We start from the raw sequence: 16220 nt of genomic DNA, 5'->3' as shown, positions 1-16220 counted from the left end.
TTCATATTTCTGAGTACTATAGTCACTTTCTGCAAGCAGGAACCAGAAAGAATCATTTTTCACTTCCTTATACCCGTGGTTAAAGAAGGTGGACAAACAGGAGTCTCAAAAAAGAACAGATCAGCCAACCGATTTAAAAGAAGGTGGAGGGTTGCTTACATGAGAACAATACCTTAGCAACGACTCCATGACCTCTCTCCCTTAGGAAGAAATGAACTGTAATAAATATGACTGAACAATCAGAAACAATTTTGGTACAGAAAAGATAGCGTGACTTTCCTCTTGTTGCTTCAGGAACTAAAAGTACACAGTTTGATATTTTTTTACTTACCTTAGAAGATTTATCTATACATTCCAGTTAATTCTACTAGTCTTTATTTCCACAATATGGTGAAAACAGATCTACCAATCTCCATATCTAAAACAGTGTATTTTCATGTGATGATTCTCAACTACTTATTATTCATGATCATAAAGTTGTTCTTTTGTGACACTAGAGAGATTTTCTTCACATTTCCAACTATTTACTGTAATTTTTATAGAATTAAAGATCTCCATGATTTGGTGACCATTCAGAATCTGGAAACTTTAGAAAACTTGCAATATCAGCAATGCAACTTACAGGCCAAGAAAAAATTATGGCAATATTCTTTGCTGGAGTTTTATATTAGTTTCCTAGGGCTACGGTAACAAAATACAACAAACTTGAGTGGCTTAAGACAACAGAAATTTATTCCCTCACAGTTCTGAAGATGCAAAGGACAAAAGCAAGATACTGGCAGGGACATGCTCCCTCTGAAATTTCTGGAGAAGAATCCTTCCTTGCCTCTTACTAGACTCTGGTGGCTCGTGGTAACCTTCTGCATTCTTTGGCTTGCAGCTGCATCATTCCAATCTCTGTTGCCCGGTCGCATGGCCATCTTCCTTGTCTCTCCTCTGTCGTCAAATCTCTCTCACTTTATAAGGACACTTGTAATTGGATTTAGGGCCCACCCCACTCCAGCATGACTACATCTTAACTTGATTACATCTGCAAAGACCCTAACTCCAAATAAGGTCACATTCACAGGTATCAGGGTTAGAACATCAATATAGCATTTTGGAAGGCACAATTCAACCCACAACGAGCTCCTACTATTATAAGACAATACCAAAAGTATAATGAAAACTTATCCTTCATGTATGAAGTTTGTGCCACCCACTGATTTCCCAGCTCTCTATCTAGCTTTATCCCACTAGGGAGTAAATGCCAACTGGTATTAGAGGTACAGTTTGTGGGCATGTACAAGAATATTTTATTGGTGAATACAAAGGTTGACATGTATTGAGCTCCTACTCTGTACCAGGTCCTATGCTTGGTGTTAGAGATACAAGAAGAAAAATGCACCAGTCCCTGCTTTGGTGGAGCTCATTCTGGTAGCCTGGACTGGTTCCATGACCTTGGTAACAGTAATAGCCTTGTACTAATAAAGTGAGCAAACCAGTAATCCTCATCACCTTAGTTAGTAAAACACCTCCATTAAACACACAGTTTTGTTATACACTGCCCATGTCAGCAAAACATATCAAAATTGAGGGGATTACCTCCTAGCTGAAGATGAGCTAACTTTTTTGAAGTTAATTACTCAAGTCTTTGCAACACTAGGGGAAAGCAAAATGGAGAGCAAATCAGATGCAAAAGGGGAAAGGTTCCTACCAGCTGTTTTTAAAAAAATAGTTATTTATTTATTTAATTTTTGGCTGCGTTGGGTCTTCGTTGCTGCGCGCGGGCTTCCTCTAGTTGCGGCGAGAGGGGGTTACTCTTTGTTGCGGTGCACAGGCTTCGCATTTCAGTGGCTTCTCTTGTTGCGGAGCATGGGTTTTAGGCATGCGCGCTTCAGTACTTGTGGCTCACGGGCTCTAGAGCGCAGGCTCAGTAGTTGTGGCACACAGGCTTAGTTGCTCCCCGGTATGCGGGATCTTCCTGGACCAGGGACCGAGACCATGTCCCCTGCATTGGCAGGCAGATTCTTAACCACTGCGCCACCAGGGAAGCCCCCTGCCAGCTGTTTTGACTTGCTTTCTTCACCCACTTTCACACCTCACCAAGCAGGAACCAGAGATGTTTGTTTTGCTTGAGTGCTCCAAGGTGCAAACACACTTTACCACCAACACTTAAGAGTTGCCATGGTAGGTAGGTCCTTATTTCCAACCATTCTACAAATGCTTTATACAATTACAGGATTGTTTTAGAATTAGAAAGGAAAGAGATTATTTACTGCCTGAGTCCAAACCCCTCATTTTTATAGGTTAAAAGAGGCTGTAGAATGTGACTTGACCTAGGCTATGCAACTGTAGTAATCAATACTGTAAGCTCCATGAGAGTAATGACCCTGTTTTTGGTGACTTTTGTGCTCTCAGAAACTAGCATATGCCTAGCAGACAGTGAGTGCTCCATAAATGTAGGCTGAGTGAAAAAATAATTTGAAAAATGAATGAATGAGTCAAAAATACACCTCTTTTAAAATATTTTTCCACTACCATAATGATCTCCAATTTTTCAACAAATTTAAGATTCTCAATAAAAAGCTTCAAGGTAGTCTAACAAATGTTCAGACAGCATCATTTATCCATGTGCTGTTAAAACCTAATTGTTTAGGGCTTCCCTGGTGGCACAGTGGTTGGGAATCTGCCTGCCGATGAGGGGGACACAGGTTCGTGCCCCGGTCTGGGAAGATCCCACATGCCGCAGAGCGGCTGGGCCTGTGGGCCATGGCCGCTAAGCCTGCGCGTCCGGAGCCTGTGCTCCACAACGGGAGAGGCCACAGCGGTGAGAGGTCCGTGTACCGCAAAAAAAACAAAAAACAAAAAACAAACTTAATTGTTTAAAAGAGAATTGTTTTCCAGATTATCCAATATTCTCAGCTTCTACTCTCAACATTTTTCTGGTCTTTATACCTCTTGCAAATTCGGCAGAGGAAGAGGAGCTAAATCACAAATCTTGCTGCCTGTTCACCCAGTAAGCCTTTACAATAGCTATTATCTGGTCCCAGCTGTTGTGCTAAATTTAGGATTTTGGATTATCTTTAACTGCTCTTTCTGTCTCCCATTACCAAGGTTAATTGAGAAGTGATGTTAGAACAAGTAAAGCTTCAGTTCATAAAAGAAACTACATACTACAGTATTCTGTAATATCAAAGTCAAATCCACTGGGAGTTAACATTTGCAGCTATTACATAAAGGAACTGTTGCCATTTGTCAGAAGTTTCATCTTCAGGATGCCAGAACATTTCCCATGAAGATGAATGTTACCTTCCTAAATGTTCTGTCCTGTTTTGATTAGTTGCAATCTTAGAGTTAAGGTTTTTAATTGCAGGTGCATATGTAATTTTACTGTGCATATGAAAACATCCAGAAAATATTGTTTTCTTCATAATAAAAATTTCATGTATTTAATAGATCTGAGGCAAAAAAAATGCAATCCCAATCTTGTAATTTACAAAAACTTTTCTGATGTAGAAGTAAACATACTTCCTGTAAAACTTTGGAAACCTCAGAAGAGTACAAAGACTAAAGTAAATCACCTTTAAACCTAACCTAGTACTTGCCTGTTGTGATTCTTGTATGCAAAATTATTTCTTAAAAAAAAAAAGGCTTTTTCTAAATGAAACCAAAGAGGATTGCAAATTTTGTACTTCTCTTTGTCTCTGTTTTGAGCTCACAACCCCATGTGTACTTTGTCTATAAACTGAGTAGCTAATAGCTTCAGCCCTTGTTAGGATTGCTTGTTTTAATTACAGTAGATCCTTGTCATCTGTTTGTGTTGAAATGATGATACAACATCGCAACACGAAATGTCATCATGTCACATTGTTATAGCACAACAACAAAATTACAGCTCCCTAACAATAACACGGTGTCAAAAGTGTCCTCCTGCCATGAGTCAGTGTTTTAGAGGTTATAAAAGTTATTTTTAGCACAGTGAAGGCCTCTAGAGCTTGGGTTCCGAATCCTACTAAAATCCCTGGTGATTTGAAAAAAATCTGGTTGGGGAGGGTTTTTGCTCTTAAACTCCCCAATCCCTGCAGCATATGGCTGCCCACTCTCCTGTCTTGGCCACATTAATTAGACCCGACTTCCACCGTGCACTGCAAGCCCCTTGGGGCTGGGTCACAACTCTGCGCCAGCATCCAGTGTGGAGGAGGAGGAGGAGACTATAATTATCCTCCACGTCTGGGGCAGGCCCTCGGATGACATCTCCCCAGTTACCCTGTGCTCTAATAGCGCAGCTCCGGTTCCTGGTCCCAGAAGCGCCGCAGCCAGCTCGGAGCGCAGGCAGGAGGCGAGCGCGGCCAAAGCGCCGGGCGCCTCTCGGGCCTCCCGGGCTCCGCCGGCCCTTCGCAGCCGGCAGCACCAGCAAGGGAACCCAGGCCCCCAGGCTAGCGCCCCGGGGCGCGGGGAGCGTTGCCATAACAACCGGGCGCCCGCCGCGGAGGCCGCCGGGGAGGAAGTGACGAGCGGTGGGTTGGCTGTTGTTGGGACACGTGACCCGGGCAGTGTTTTGACAGGGCAAACTGAAGAGAAAGAACTGGGCGAGCGAGGGGGACCGGGAGCTGGGGCTCCAGAGCTAGAGGCAGCGGGCGGGCGACGAGCTGGCAGAGGCGCGGGGCGAGCGGGCCGGCCGGGGCGACGGGCAGGCGAAGCCCGGGGGCAGCGGGGCTCGGGTGCGAGTCGGGCAGGCAGGGCGAGGGGCTGAGCGCCGGGAGCGGAGCGAGGCGGCGGCCGAGGCGGGGGTGGATGGCCACAGGGGCGCCGGGGAGCCGCGTCGGGCTTGTTGTCTCGGGCCCCCATGGTCCTCTAACGCAGCCCCGGGGGCCGCTGCGCGCCACATTCCGCTCTCGCCGGCCCTGCGCCTCTCGGAGCCTCACGTCTGAGGTGGGAGTGTGATGTGAGCCGCTGGGCGAGCGGCGGAGAGAAGTGCCAAGAGGAGGAGGGATTGGGACGGGAGAGGAGAGCGAGTTAGTCAGCAGAGGTCGGCCGAGGGAGCCATGAAAACAACTCTCCGGCGGGGAAAAGGGCTGGCGCGGCGCTCCGGACGGCGTGGCTGAAGGAAATCAGGGCCGCGGCGGGACGGAAGGGGGCCGCACGGGCAGGCTGCGCCGAGCAGGGGCGAGCGCCCGGCCGTAAACACCTTCCCGGGAAGACTTCGCAGGGCCGGGGGGTGGCAGGGGCGCCCCGGGACAGCCCAGTAGAGTTCGTTTGGGACTGGGGGCTGGGCACGAGGAGATGACTCGTGTTTCTTTCTGACCCTCTCATTGTGTCAACTTGGCCGCGGTTGAGGCAGGAAGACTAGCCAGAGGGTAACTACACAGGTGAGGCCCGGCGGGGCGGGCGGAGCTGTAGGCGAGGCGCTTGGGGTCTTGAAGAGTTTCCTGCGCCCAAGTCACCAGGTCGGAGCATTTCTATACCAGCCACTGCGGAGGTGCCACTGTTCCCAGCGGTATTTTTCTTACAAAGGGGTTAGTTAGCTTGTGTTGTTTGAATCCTTTTTTTTTTTTTTCCCTGCCTGTACCTTCAGGTTATAAATAGGTCTTCCTTTTGGTTCCGAAACACTGTGTCAAAGAAGGACACGTTGGCCTGGAGAGCACAGGGGCGGGGAAGAGGGGTGCTTGGTCCGGAGGAGACGGGGGAGGGCGGTGCAGAGTTTTGCTTTTTTCAGACCTGCGGATGGTGCTGTCACCGCGCTTAGTGCCAGGGAGAGGCCTGTTAGCAGTAGTTTTCTTGCAAGATCGAGTGTTGAGGGCAAGACCAGATTAATTTTATTTTGATGTCTTTTAGCATTTTAAAAACGGAGCAGTAGCCACAGAATCGGCGGCGAGCCTGTTGAAAGAACCCACACGTGTATTTCACAGCACCTTGGGTGGAAATTGGCGTGAAGATGAAGCCAGACCGAGGTAAATAATTGATTTAAGTAGGATTTTTTTTTTCTGTGCCCCATTTTAGAAAAGTTAACCTAGTTCTGCGGCAGGATCAACTCTCTGTGAATTACATATGATTATTTGTTTCTGTTACAGATTCCAGCTGGTAAGGTAGAGAAGGGCGCATGGAAGAGTTAGGAACTAGATGGGAGAATACATTCTTCAAAAGTGTCTTCAAAGTATTAGTTTCAAGAGATATTAAAAATGAAATTGCCAAGAACAGCACGTGTATCTGTTGCCACAATACTTGGTATCATTTTAGAGTTACATTACTCATTTTTAGGTTCAATCTAACTTCGATTTTAAAGAAGTTTAAAAGTTTTTTCAACTTGAGAATTTGATCTTGATAAACTGAGAAAATTTAAAATTGAGTTCACAAATATTATTTGTCATTGCTGATTTTTGTGCTTTAGGCAAACTCTAAAAGTTTGCAGAGTACTCCAGGGCTTTGTCCAGTATATCAGTATATACACAGGGCTACTGAAATCCCTATAATAAGTAACTGTAAATGTGCCATTTCCTTAATAAACCTGTATTTTCAGGACTTATGGGAATAATGCATACACTGTGTTTCTCAAGGATTTCAAAGGAATTGAAAACTCATTTATCAATCTGCTTTTGATTGGCCATTGCAAGGACCAACTTTAGAAGGTTTTAATATAGTGGTAGTAGGAGTTTGTCATATGGGAATTTGAGTCCAAGGAACATTGTAGGAAGAGGATTAATGTATTTGGTAGGGAGTTGGACTAGATGACAGAGTTCCTTCCAAATCTGAGACTTTCAGATTGGAAATGTTAATTTATCTTTATGAATTAGATGCTTATTTAAAAAAAGATATGGGAGGGCTTCCCTGGTGGCGCAGTGGTTGAGAGTCCGCCTGCCGATGCAGGGGACACAGGTTCGTGCCCAGGTCCGGGAAGATCCCACATGCTGGGCCCGTGAGCCATGGCCGCTGAGCCTGCGCGTCCGGAGCCTGTGCTCCGCAACGGGAGAGGCCACAACAGTGAGAGGCCTGCATACCGCAAAAAAAAAAAAGGGAAATTCCGTGGCGGTCCAGTGGCTAGGACTCCGTGCTTCTTCTGCAGGGGGCACAGGTTTGATCCTTGGTGGGGGAACTAAGATCCCGCAGGCCTCGACATGGCAGTCAATCGATCAATCAATAAATGATAATTTAAAAGAATAAAATAAAATAATTTTAAAAGATATATATTAAACTGGTTATTTTTTCCATATATTTTTTCAAACTGGATTAGAAAGTCAAATTTTCTTTTCTATTAAAATACATCTTTGGTAATACTGTCTTAAAATGCACTAGAAAGAAGTGGAGAAAGCCATACTTAATTTAGTGGATTAGTTTAAGTGTTTGGTTGTTTCTTAAAATCAGCTTTGTATGAATTAAGTATTAGCAAGAATATTGTTACTAAGCAGGTTGCTTGTGTAGAATGCCAAGTTTAGACTTTTAGATTTCATCTGTGACTTTGGAAAGATGGCACCAAGGTCGGTAATTGCATCTCAAAATAAACAAGCAAAGAAAATCAGAGTTGCTCTTTGTTTTTTGTTTTTGTTTTGGTGGTTGTTGCAAAAGTCGCTTTAAGGTCCTACACAGGTTTGTTTGTTTGTTTGTTTATTTTAAAAATTTTGGCTGTACCAGGTCTTTGTTGAGGCACGCGGGATCTTTTAGTTGCCTCATGCACGCGGGATTTAGTTTCCTGACCAGGGATGGAACCTGAACCCCCTGCATTGGGAGGGCAGAGACTTACCCACTGGACCGCCAGGGAAGTCCCCTAAGCAGTTAAAAAAAATAGTATTTGCACACAATCTCTATTTTAGCCAAAACTAGTACTAAACACAATAAAATGTTATATATTAATATAGATTACTAGGAAAAGTAAATACATTTATGCATCAAGACTCCTAAAAAGGAGACTTTTTTCTCGTTAAAATTGTAGCTATCTTTAGCATTATGATGTAAAAATGAGGTGATTGAAAGTTTAGTATTGTGACTATATTTTATAATATGAGTCTTTAGGCCCATGGCTTTCTTTTGACCAGGACCTAGAGTAAGAAGTATCTTTTACTTTGCAAAGTAGTATAGAAATACTGAAATAAACTTCACAAAACATACTTACTCGTACTATGTGCAGTGTGGTCTTGTACTTTCTGTTCTATTTCTGTTGTTAAAAATTGCTTGCATAATCCATTGAATTGATTTCTTGACCTGTGGTTGGCAAGGCACAATTATGGGAGAGCTTGACAACAGTAATACTTCACTTTTTCTACATTGGTAACTAAGAAGCTATTCTATATGAGTTAATTTTCTGGCTAACTGAAACTTTACTCTTCGAATGCCAAAAATATTTTCAGTTGTAATCATGATATGTGGACACAGATTTTTTTTTTCCTCTAGCTTAAACCACTTCAGCCTATTTTTTTTAAGATCTGATTTTTGAATTCCCATGCTGTCAACAGTCTTTGTTGTCAATATGCTTATTCTTGTCTCATTTTAATTTTACTGCTTTTAGTCTCTGGGATAAAGAACTAGATAACCATGCTTAGCACTGAGTTCTCTAAAAAATGAGAATAAATAGGAAAACCTTCAGATATTCACTCAGAAGCTAAGAAAGTATACGAATTCTAGTGTAGAAACTGTGAGATATTTGCTTAGTGGTATACAGCTGTGCTTCAGAAAGTTTCTAAGTGCAAAAGGACCCTCTTATCCTACATGGTTGCATGTGGTAGTTGGTTGGCTAATTTAAAAAGTTTAAATGAGGAATCAGAAAAAATAACAGCCTTAATTATTTCATTTGTCTTTTGGTGTAGGCTCAAGGCCCTTTTTTGGGGGGTGAAATGGGGTCTGTTTTTCAGAGTTAGATATGATCTTCCCTATGTAAACCACACCAAAAATGTACACCTAAGATTTCTACTTTCAATTTCTTTAAAGTGGAATAAGACTGCAAAAAAATCCAAGGGTGGAATATTTTACATTTAAAAAGTGTTAAATTCTTTTTTAATGTTTCACACAACTTTATAGGTGTCTGTGTACACCAGGAATTACAAGGATATTTGTGTAGTCAACAGAAATTTGTTTTGGGAGGAGAGGGAATATATATTCATCAAAATTATGTTCATCAAAATATGTGCTTTCCAAAGCATTCAACGTAGTTTTCACAGAAATAACCTTTTTGTGCATTCATTTCATTGATTTATATAGTTTTAAAATAAATTCACATAAGCAGATTTGGGAAGAAACACCAGATACTACTTAAGCATACAACTCAACTAGTAGGAGTAGAAGTGTGCAGGCAACTGGAAAGTAACTTATTAGCTGCTCATGTCTGTCAGTTTGCTTCTATGGAAGATATGGAAAGCATTGGACAATCTTGCTAGTTGATTAAGTGAAAATTAAAAGACCTTCTACTGTACTTCCAGATAATTAAGATGTTACTGTACAATGGCCATGTTTCACAGTAGTCAATAGAATTTTACTATAGTCTGAGGTAAATCTTTTTTTTCCTCTTTTTTCTTTTTCTAAATTTTTCAGCAGTTATATAACATTACTTGTGCAATGCTGCCAAAGATGAGTCTTTGATGTTATCATTAGCACAGGTTTTGGAATCAGACCTGTATTTGTATCCTTGTTCCATTACTTGCTAGCTGTGTAATCTTCATTAATTTCCTTTATCTTTGAGAGTCTCAGGTTCTTTGTCTGTAAAATGGGGATAATTCCAACTTCTCATAGTTGTTAGAATGAAATACGACACTGGTTGGCACATAGTAGGTTTTAAATAAATGATCATTACCATGTTAAACAAGATATTACAGGTGGTTATATGTTGGTCGGTTATAAAATATGTTCAACAGAGGTAAAGAAATAGTCAAATGTGCAATAACCTAATAGTATCTTGTTTCGTTTTGCATTCATAACCTGTAACCTGCTAAGGCTCAAGCAGATTTAGTAGGCTTTTAATGTATAGTTATCTGAGAAGATACAAAAGCTATGAAAGGATGTTTGATGTATGTGTAATTTATTTCTGTGTCATTTGTTATTACAGTTACATCTTAACCTCTATATGTAGGGGGTGGCATGGGTGGACCAAGCTTCCTGGAAATATATTTTTAAATTCTGACTAGAGCTGGGCAGCTGGAGAGGTTAAACAATGTTACTTCACCTTGTACTCAAGGATGTAAAGTTTGGATCTGATCCTAGTTAGATATTGAATGCCCAGTGTTTCAAGAGATGTCTGAAGTATGGTCTTTGCATAGAAGCAATTAAAGCATTTTATGTTTTTAACATTTAATATTTATTTATGGTATAAATGTATGGTGTTTATAATCTTGTTTGTTTTTGAATGCATATTTTTTCTATAAAAATATTTTTCAAAATAATAGAATATAAGCTTATGTTTTGATTTCAAAAGTCCCAAGGCGGGCTTCTGTGGTGGCGCAGTGGTTGGGAGTCCGCCTGCCGATGCGGGGGGGCGCGGGTTCGTGCTCTGGTCCGGGAGGATCCCACGTGCAGCGGAGTGGCTGGGCCTGTGAGCCATGGCCGCTGAGCCTGCGCCGTCCGGCGCCTGTGTTCCGCAGCGGCAGAGGCCGCGGGGGTGAGAGGCCCAAGTACCGCAAAAAAAAAAAAAAAAAAGTCCCAAGGTTTCAGAAGTCCCAAGTTCATGGTATTGTTCAACAATTTAAGTAGAATCAACATCTTTTCAATTTAAAAGATAAATGTCAATTTTGCTATGCTTTATGCTTTGGTTAGAAACAGTTTATTCATCAGACATTTCTAAGAATGTTGTCTGAGCTTATCAACTGTTATGAAAGGTTAAGGCCTATAACATCTAGGAAATCATCAAGGCATTAATAATTTAAACATACTTTGTTTCAATTCATATTTGAACACATATTGTAAGTCATTTATAATTCTTAAGAAAAAACTATTAGTGCAAAACCTGTTCCACGAATAAAATACCAATCAATTTGATTTTTTGAGGTTAAAACTGAGAGGAATGCTTAGTTTTTTCCCTCTGCTGTAGATTGAATACTTGTGTGCCCCCAAAATCCATGTGTTGAAATCCTAAGCCCTAAAATGATAGTAGTAGGAGGTAGGGGCCTTTGGTAGGTGATGAGGTCATGAGGGTGAATGGCATTAGTGCCCTTATGAAAGAGACCCAAGAAAGTGCCCTTATCCCTTCCACCATCTGAGGTTATAATGAAAAGACAGCTGCCTAATGAGAAAGCTGGTCCTCACCAGACACCCAGATCTGTTAGTGTCTTGATCTTGGACTTTCCAGCCTTCATAACTGTGAGAAATAAATTTCTGTTGTTTATAAGCCACCTAGTTTATGGTATTTTGTTATAGCAGGCTGAATAGACTAAGAAACCCCCTTTTTGATTGTATTACAAATTTAGGCTTTAGCTTTAGTATTGCGATGGCTTATGAACTTGCCTAGAGTATAATGCAAACCATTTTAATCTCAAACAGTTCTTCCTGGGCAACTGAAATAGGAGGAAAGAAGTGGTAAGGACTAGAAAAAAATAGCATGGGAGTTAGATGTGTTGCTTACTTGCTAAGAATAGTTCATTGTTAGCCAGTGTAAGTCAGACAATACGAATGACAGATGTTAGAGGAAAAGAGTGTTGACTAGATTAAACAGATCAGGCTTTTGCTAAATTCCCGGGGTGGAAGTGGTGTGGTACTATTACTAATAACAGCTAACTCTTATACATACTATGTGCCAGGCACTATTCCAAGTAGTTTATATAGGTAACTCATTTATTTATTTATTTATTTATGTGGTACGCGGGCCTCTCACTGTTGTGGCCTCTCCCGTTGCGGAGCACAGGCTCCGGAAGCGCAGGCTCAGCGGCCATGGCTCACTGGGCCCAGCCGCTCCTAGACCGGGGCACGAATCCATGTCCCCTACATTGGCAGGCGGACTCTCAACCACTGCGCCACCAGGGAAGCCCTATATGTAACTCATTTAAACATCACAATTGTTCAAGGAATTAGATGCTATTGTCATCTCCATTTTATAGATAAATGAAATTGAGTCAGAGAGAGAGGTTTGGTAACTTACCCAAGGTTACGCAGCTAATAAGAGGGCTAGCCCAGATTTGAAATAAGCTTGGGTACATGCTCTTAACCCTCTGACTTGTAGGAGTATGTTATATTAAAGTATTATAAGATATTGGGACCAAATTTGTTTTAAAATAGGCCTGAGGAAAATGAAAAACAGATTTACTAATTATTGTGATCTTGGAAAACTGTATATCTTATTTGTGCCTCACCTTCTTCATCTTTACAATGGAGGAAGTAATAGTACCTTGCCTTAGGGTTACTTTGAGTAAATAAGTTAGTGCATGTAATGTGCTTAGAACTATGGCTGGGATATAGTAGACATTCAAATGTGAACTGCTCTTGCTACAATTGGACATATTCTAATTAAGAAGTCAATCATTTAGGGAAAGCTGGGGAGGACAAAAGAAAGGGGCTAATTAAGCTGTATATGTTTTGTATACTCCCTGTGAGCTCAAGTCCAAAAATGACTACTGTTGATCTTTCATCCATTTACATTGATGGGTCTTGACACATCAGTAGCTGTCAAATAATTGCTGGCTTGATACAACTTCTGAGATTCAGTACTAAAGGGCTTGACATAGAGGTTCCCTATGTTTTTGCCTGTCATTCAGTAAGAAGGAAGTGATTCAGTGGGTGGAACACTGTCATTTCTTTGAAGGATGAGAAAAAAGATAATTGGAAGGTAGAATTGAGAGGCTAATGTGTACATAGGGAGAGTGACTCAAAAGCTGATTTCCTTTTCAAAAAGTGAAGAAACCCATGGGGCCTAAGCATTCTGTATTATGAACAAGTATAGAAAAAAATTAGTTGTTAAATGAAGAATATTTATATTCATTTATTCTTTTGTCCTTCTCAACTTTGCACCTAATTATGGTAGTATTTTTCCCCCATTTAAAGCTGAAGTTTTTAAAAACTGAGGGAATGTTAAACTTAGAAATTCTAACTTAATACTGACTTTTTTTTAAATGAAAAAGCAAAATTGTAGTACTAGGAAACAGTATTTCTTTCTTAGTAGGTAAACCAAAGTCAATTTGTTAATACTTAATTCTGTCTTTGCTCAAATGGGTGAAAAATCTGACGTTGATTATGTCAGACTTTCTTTTTAAACTGAAACAGGATGGACTGGCTAAAAATGCCAGTAACTAGTCAAAATATTAGACATTAATCCATGTGTAATACCAAAGACAGACCTAGCAATAACCTGAGTTGAGATTTCTCATATATTCCTTTCCATATAAAAGAAACTCATCCAGTAAAATTATAATAAGGCTTTTTGCATCTCTTCCCGTTGTTCAGCATGCCCAGTGCCATTGGCCAGCTTTTAGGTTTTTGATGACCATTCACAGCCCTGTGTGCACTATTTCCTCTGCCTAAAAAGCCTTTCTCCCTAGTTATCACATGGGTAGCTCTTTGTCATTCTTCTGACCTTGGTTTAAATATCACTTTTCAGAGAGATGTTCTCTGACTACTCTATTTAAAGTGCTCAATTAATGCTAGCTGTTATTATTATTTATTAAATTAGTGTCCTATGTTGTTCTGTGTCTCCGCAGTCTGTTTCCTTCATAGCGTTTACCACATTTTTTTTTTTTTTTTTTTTTTAATCTTTGGCTGTGTTGGGTCTTCGTTGCTGCGTGCAGGCTTTCTCTAGTTGTGGCGAAAAGGGGATACTCTTTGTTGTGGTGTGCGGGCTTCTCGTTGCGGTGGCTTCTATTGTTGCGGAACATGGGCTCTAGGCGCACAGGCTTCAGTAGTGTGGCTTGCGGGCTCTAGAGCACAGGCTCAGTAGTTGTGGCGCACGGGCTTAGTTGCTCCGCGGCATGTGGGATCTTCCCAGACCAGGGCTCGAACCTGTGTCCCCTGCATTGGCAAGTGGATTCTTAACCACTGTGCCACCAGGGAAGTCCCGCATTTACCACATTTTGTGATTTTTTTCTTTGCTTATTGTCTGTCTCCACAGCTTGATTTTAAGTTCCATGAGGACAAGAACCTTATCTCTTGTTCGCAACTATATTTCCATCACCTAGCAGATAGCCTTATACATGGTAGGTGCATAGGAGGTGCTTAATATATATGCTGAAAGAATGAATCACTAGTATATCCCAATATTTGTGGAGCAAATAGGAGTAGAAGCAGATGATTAGCAATCATTGATTGTTTTAGTGTCACCACCTGAAATTCTCTCACTTTAGGAATTTGTTTGCATTATTGACTGTTAGTCTATTATCACAACTTTATACCTAATTAACAAAAATAAATTTAAGATATATTTGCCCGTAACTTACCTTAAAAGAAGGTTATATTTAACCAACAAGGACCTACTGTATAGCACAGGGAACTCTGCTCAATATTATGTAACAACCTAAATGGGAAAAGAAGTTGAAAAAGAATAGATACCTGTATATGTATAACTGAATCACTTTGTTGTACACCTGAAACTATCACAACATTGTTAATAAATTATAATGTAAAATAAAAAGTTAAAAAAGGTTATATTTTTAAATTGATTAAATTGAAATAAAATGCTGTAAAGTAAGAAGTAGGCAAAAGCTGTTTGGTATAGGTGGTCCCCAGTTTATATACATCTACTTAACAAATGATCCACACACAGACATCTTCTGGTAGCTCTCTGCTCTCCAACCACCATGCTGAATTTGTTCCTGTTACTATTTCTTTGAAAGAAAGAGAGATTAAATTTGTTGGATAACTTCAGATTTATGAGTATAAGTAGGATAAAGACTCAAAGGATTTAGAGTTTAGATTTGGGGCTCATTCTGTCACTTATAGGTTCTGTGACTTGGGTCAACTTCCAAGCCTGTTTTCTCATCTCTAAATTGTACTGGGCTCAAAGTGTTGCTTCTGAGTTTCAGGTAAGATAATGTGTCAAAGAACTTTATAAGGTGTGAAATGCTATATATGTTGACTGGTTTGCCCTATGGACAGGATCATCTGTACAGATGAGCAAAGGGCCAGGTGCTCCCAAGTGTATCTTAGGTGGGTTCATTCTGTCTAAAATTATCCATTCACACAGTGCCTGGTTTTTACTGTTTTTAAAGTTTCCCCTTGTTATTCTGATTGAAATTACACCAACAAGAGATCCATTTAGATTAATAAATGTATATTTAATTATACATTTTTCTGGATTATTGAAATAATGGGCATATTTTGTTATAAAATTAGTTCAAATTTCAGCATGCTAAAAAGGAAGAGTTAAGACCCTAAGGCTTTAGGGTCAAACTTAGAAATTCTAACTTCAGCACTTATCAGCCAAATGACCTTGAGCAAATTACATAACCTGTCAGAACTTCAGTTCATTTTGTTCTAATAACATCAACCTTAAGGATTGTGGGAAAGACGAACTGAGAACCTATGGTTCGGCACCTAGCTTGTGCCTGGCACAGGATAGAGATTGGTGAGTGTTTTATTTCCAAGGATACACAACTTGGATCAGCTGCACTGAGGAAATGAATGTTTCAGTACTCTGTTGTGAAAGTTAATCAGAAAAGGCATAAGAGGTCGATAGGCCCTTATTGTTTGTCACTCTGAACCTTGTATTCTGGAATATACAAATAGAGGAACTCGAAACAAGTACTGAACTACACATCTGTAACGTGCATGCAAGGGGAGAGGGAAAGTAGGTAATTGGAGCACACCAACTATTTCTGGGTGATCATACACCATTAAGAGCATTTAGAGCAGCGTTAAGGTAAAGAGATTTGGGTGGGGGTGGACACTAGAAGGAGGTTGATGGAAATTATTAGAATGGTCAGATGGTGCCCCAAATTGCTTTTTTCTTTATTTTAGAATATAAGCTAGGATTGATTTCAGTGCTTGGAGCATGGCCCTTCTGCATCTGTGACCCAGAATTTACACTTGTTCCATGATGCTGTAAGAAATGGGCTAATATTATAGGTTAAGAAACCTTTGGTAGGCTAGCCTGGGAATCTAGTCATAACTTTTTATAATTGTTATTTATTTATTTATTATTTATAAATAATATTTATTCAAAGTATGACTTTTATTTGGACTTTAAAACATCCTTTTTGAGAGCACAACTAGTTTATAGTTAGGAATTAACATTTTAAATTAATATGAAGTTCCCATTTGTTATTTTCCCACTTATTAAACTTATATATTCTGAATGGAATTAAAATTTGATAACAGTAGCTGAAATCGGGCCATTTATATTG

General features: G+C 40.4%; 1 protein-coding gene across 9 annotated transcripts in view; it reads left to right on the top strand.

Moving 5' to 3' along the window:
- The first annotated feature begins 4355 nt into the window (after window positions 1–4355).
- The window catches only part of ATOSA (atos homolog A), an 87245-nt gene continuing 75380 nt past the window's right edge, over window positions 4356–16220 (top strand). For 5 of the 9 annotated variants that reach the window (XM_027123056.1, XM_027123059.1, XM_027123057.1 and 2 more), the window contains exons 1-2: window positions 4556–5498; window positions 5818–5933. In XM_027123056.1, the coding sequence (XP_026978857.1) occupies window positions 5918–5933 (16 nt within the window). In that variant the 5' untranslated portion in view covers window positions 4556–5498; window positions 5818–5917. Of the gene's footprint in view, window positions 4500–4550; window positions 5499–5817; window positions 5934–16220 lie in introns of those variants that run through there. The other 4 variants (XM_027123054.1, XR_003436338.1, XM_027123055.1 and 1 more) reach the window with 4 other exon arrangements.

This window comes from Aethalodelphis obliquidens, unplaced genomic scaffold (assembly GCF_003676395.1).
Source record: "Aethalodelphis obliquidens isolate GAN/ISIS:26980383/991018 unplaced genomic scaffold, ASM367639v1 scaffold26, whole genome shotgun sequence".
In the NCBI taxonomy this organism is placed as follows: Eukaryota; Metazoa; Chordata; class Mammalia; order Artiodactyla; family Delphinidae; genus Aethalodelphis; species Aethalodelphis obliquidens.
Note: the sequence above shows the minus strand (reverse complement) of the source record. Positions and strands in the feature narration are given on the sequence as shown.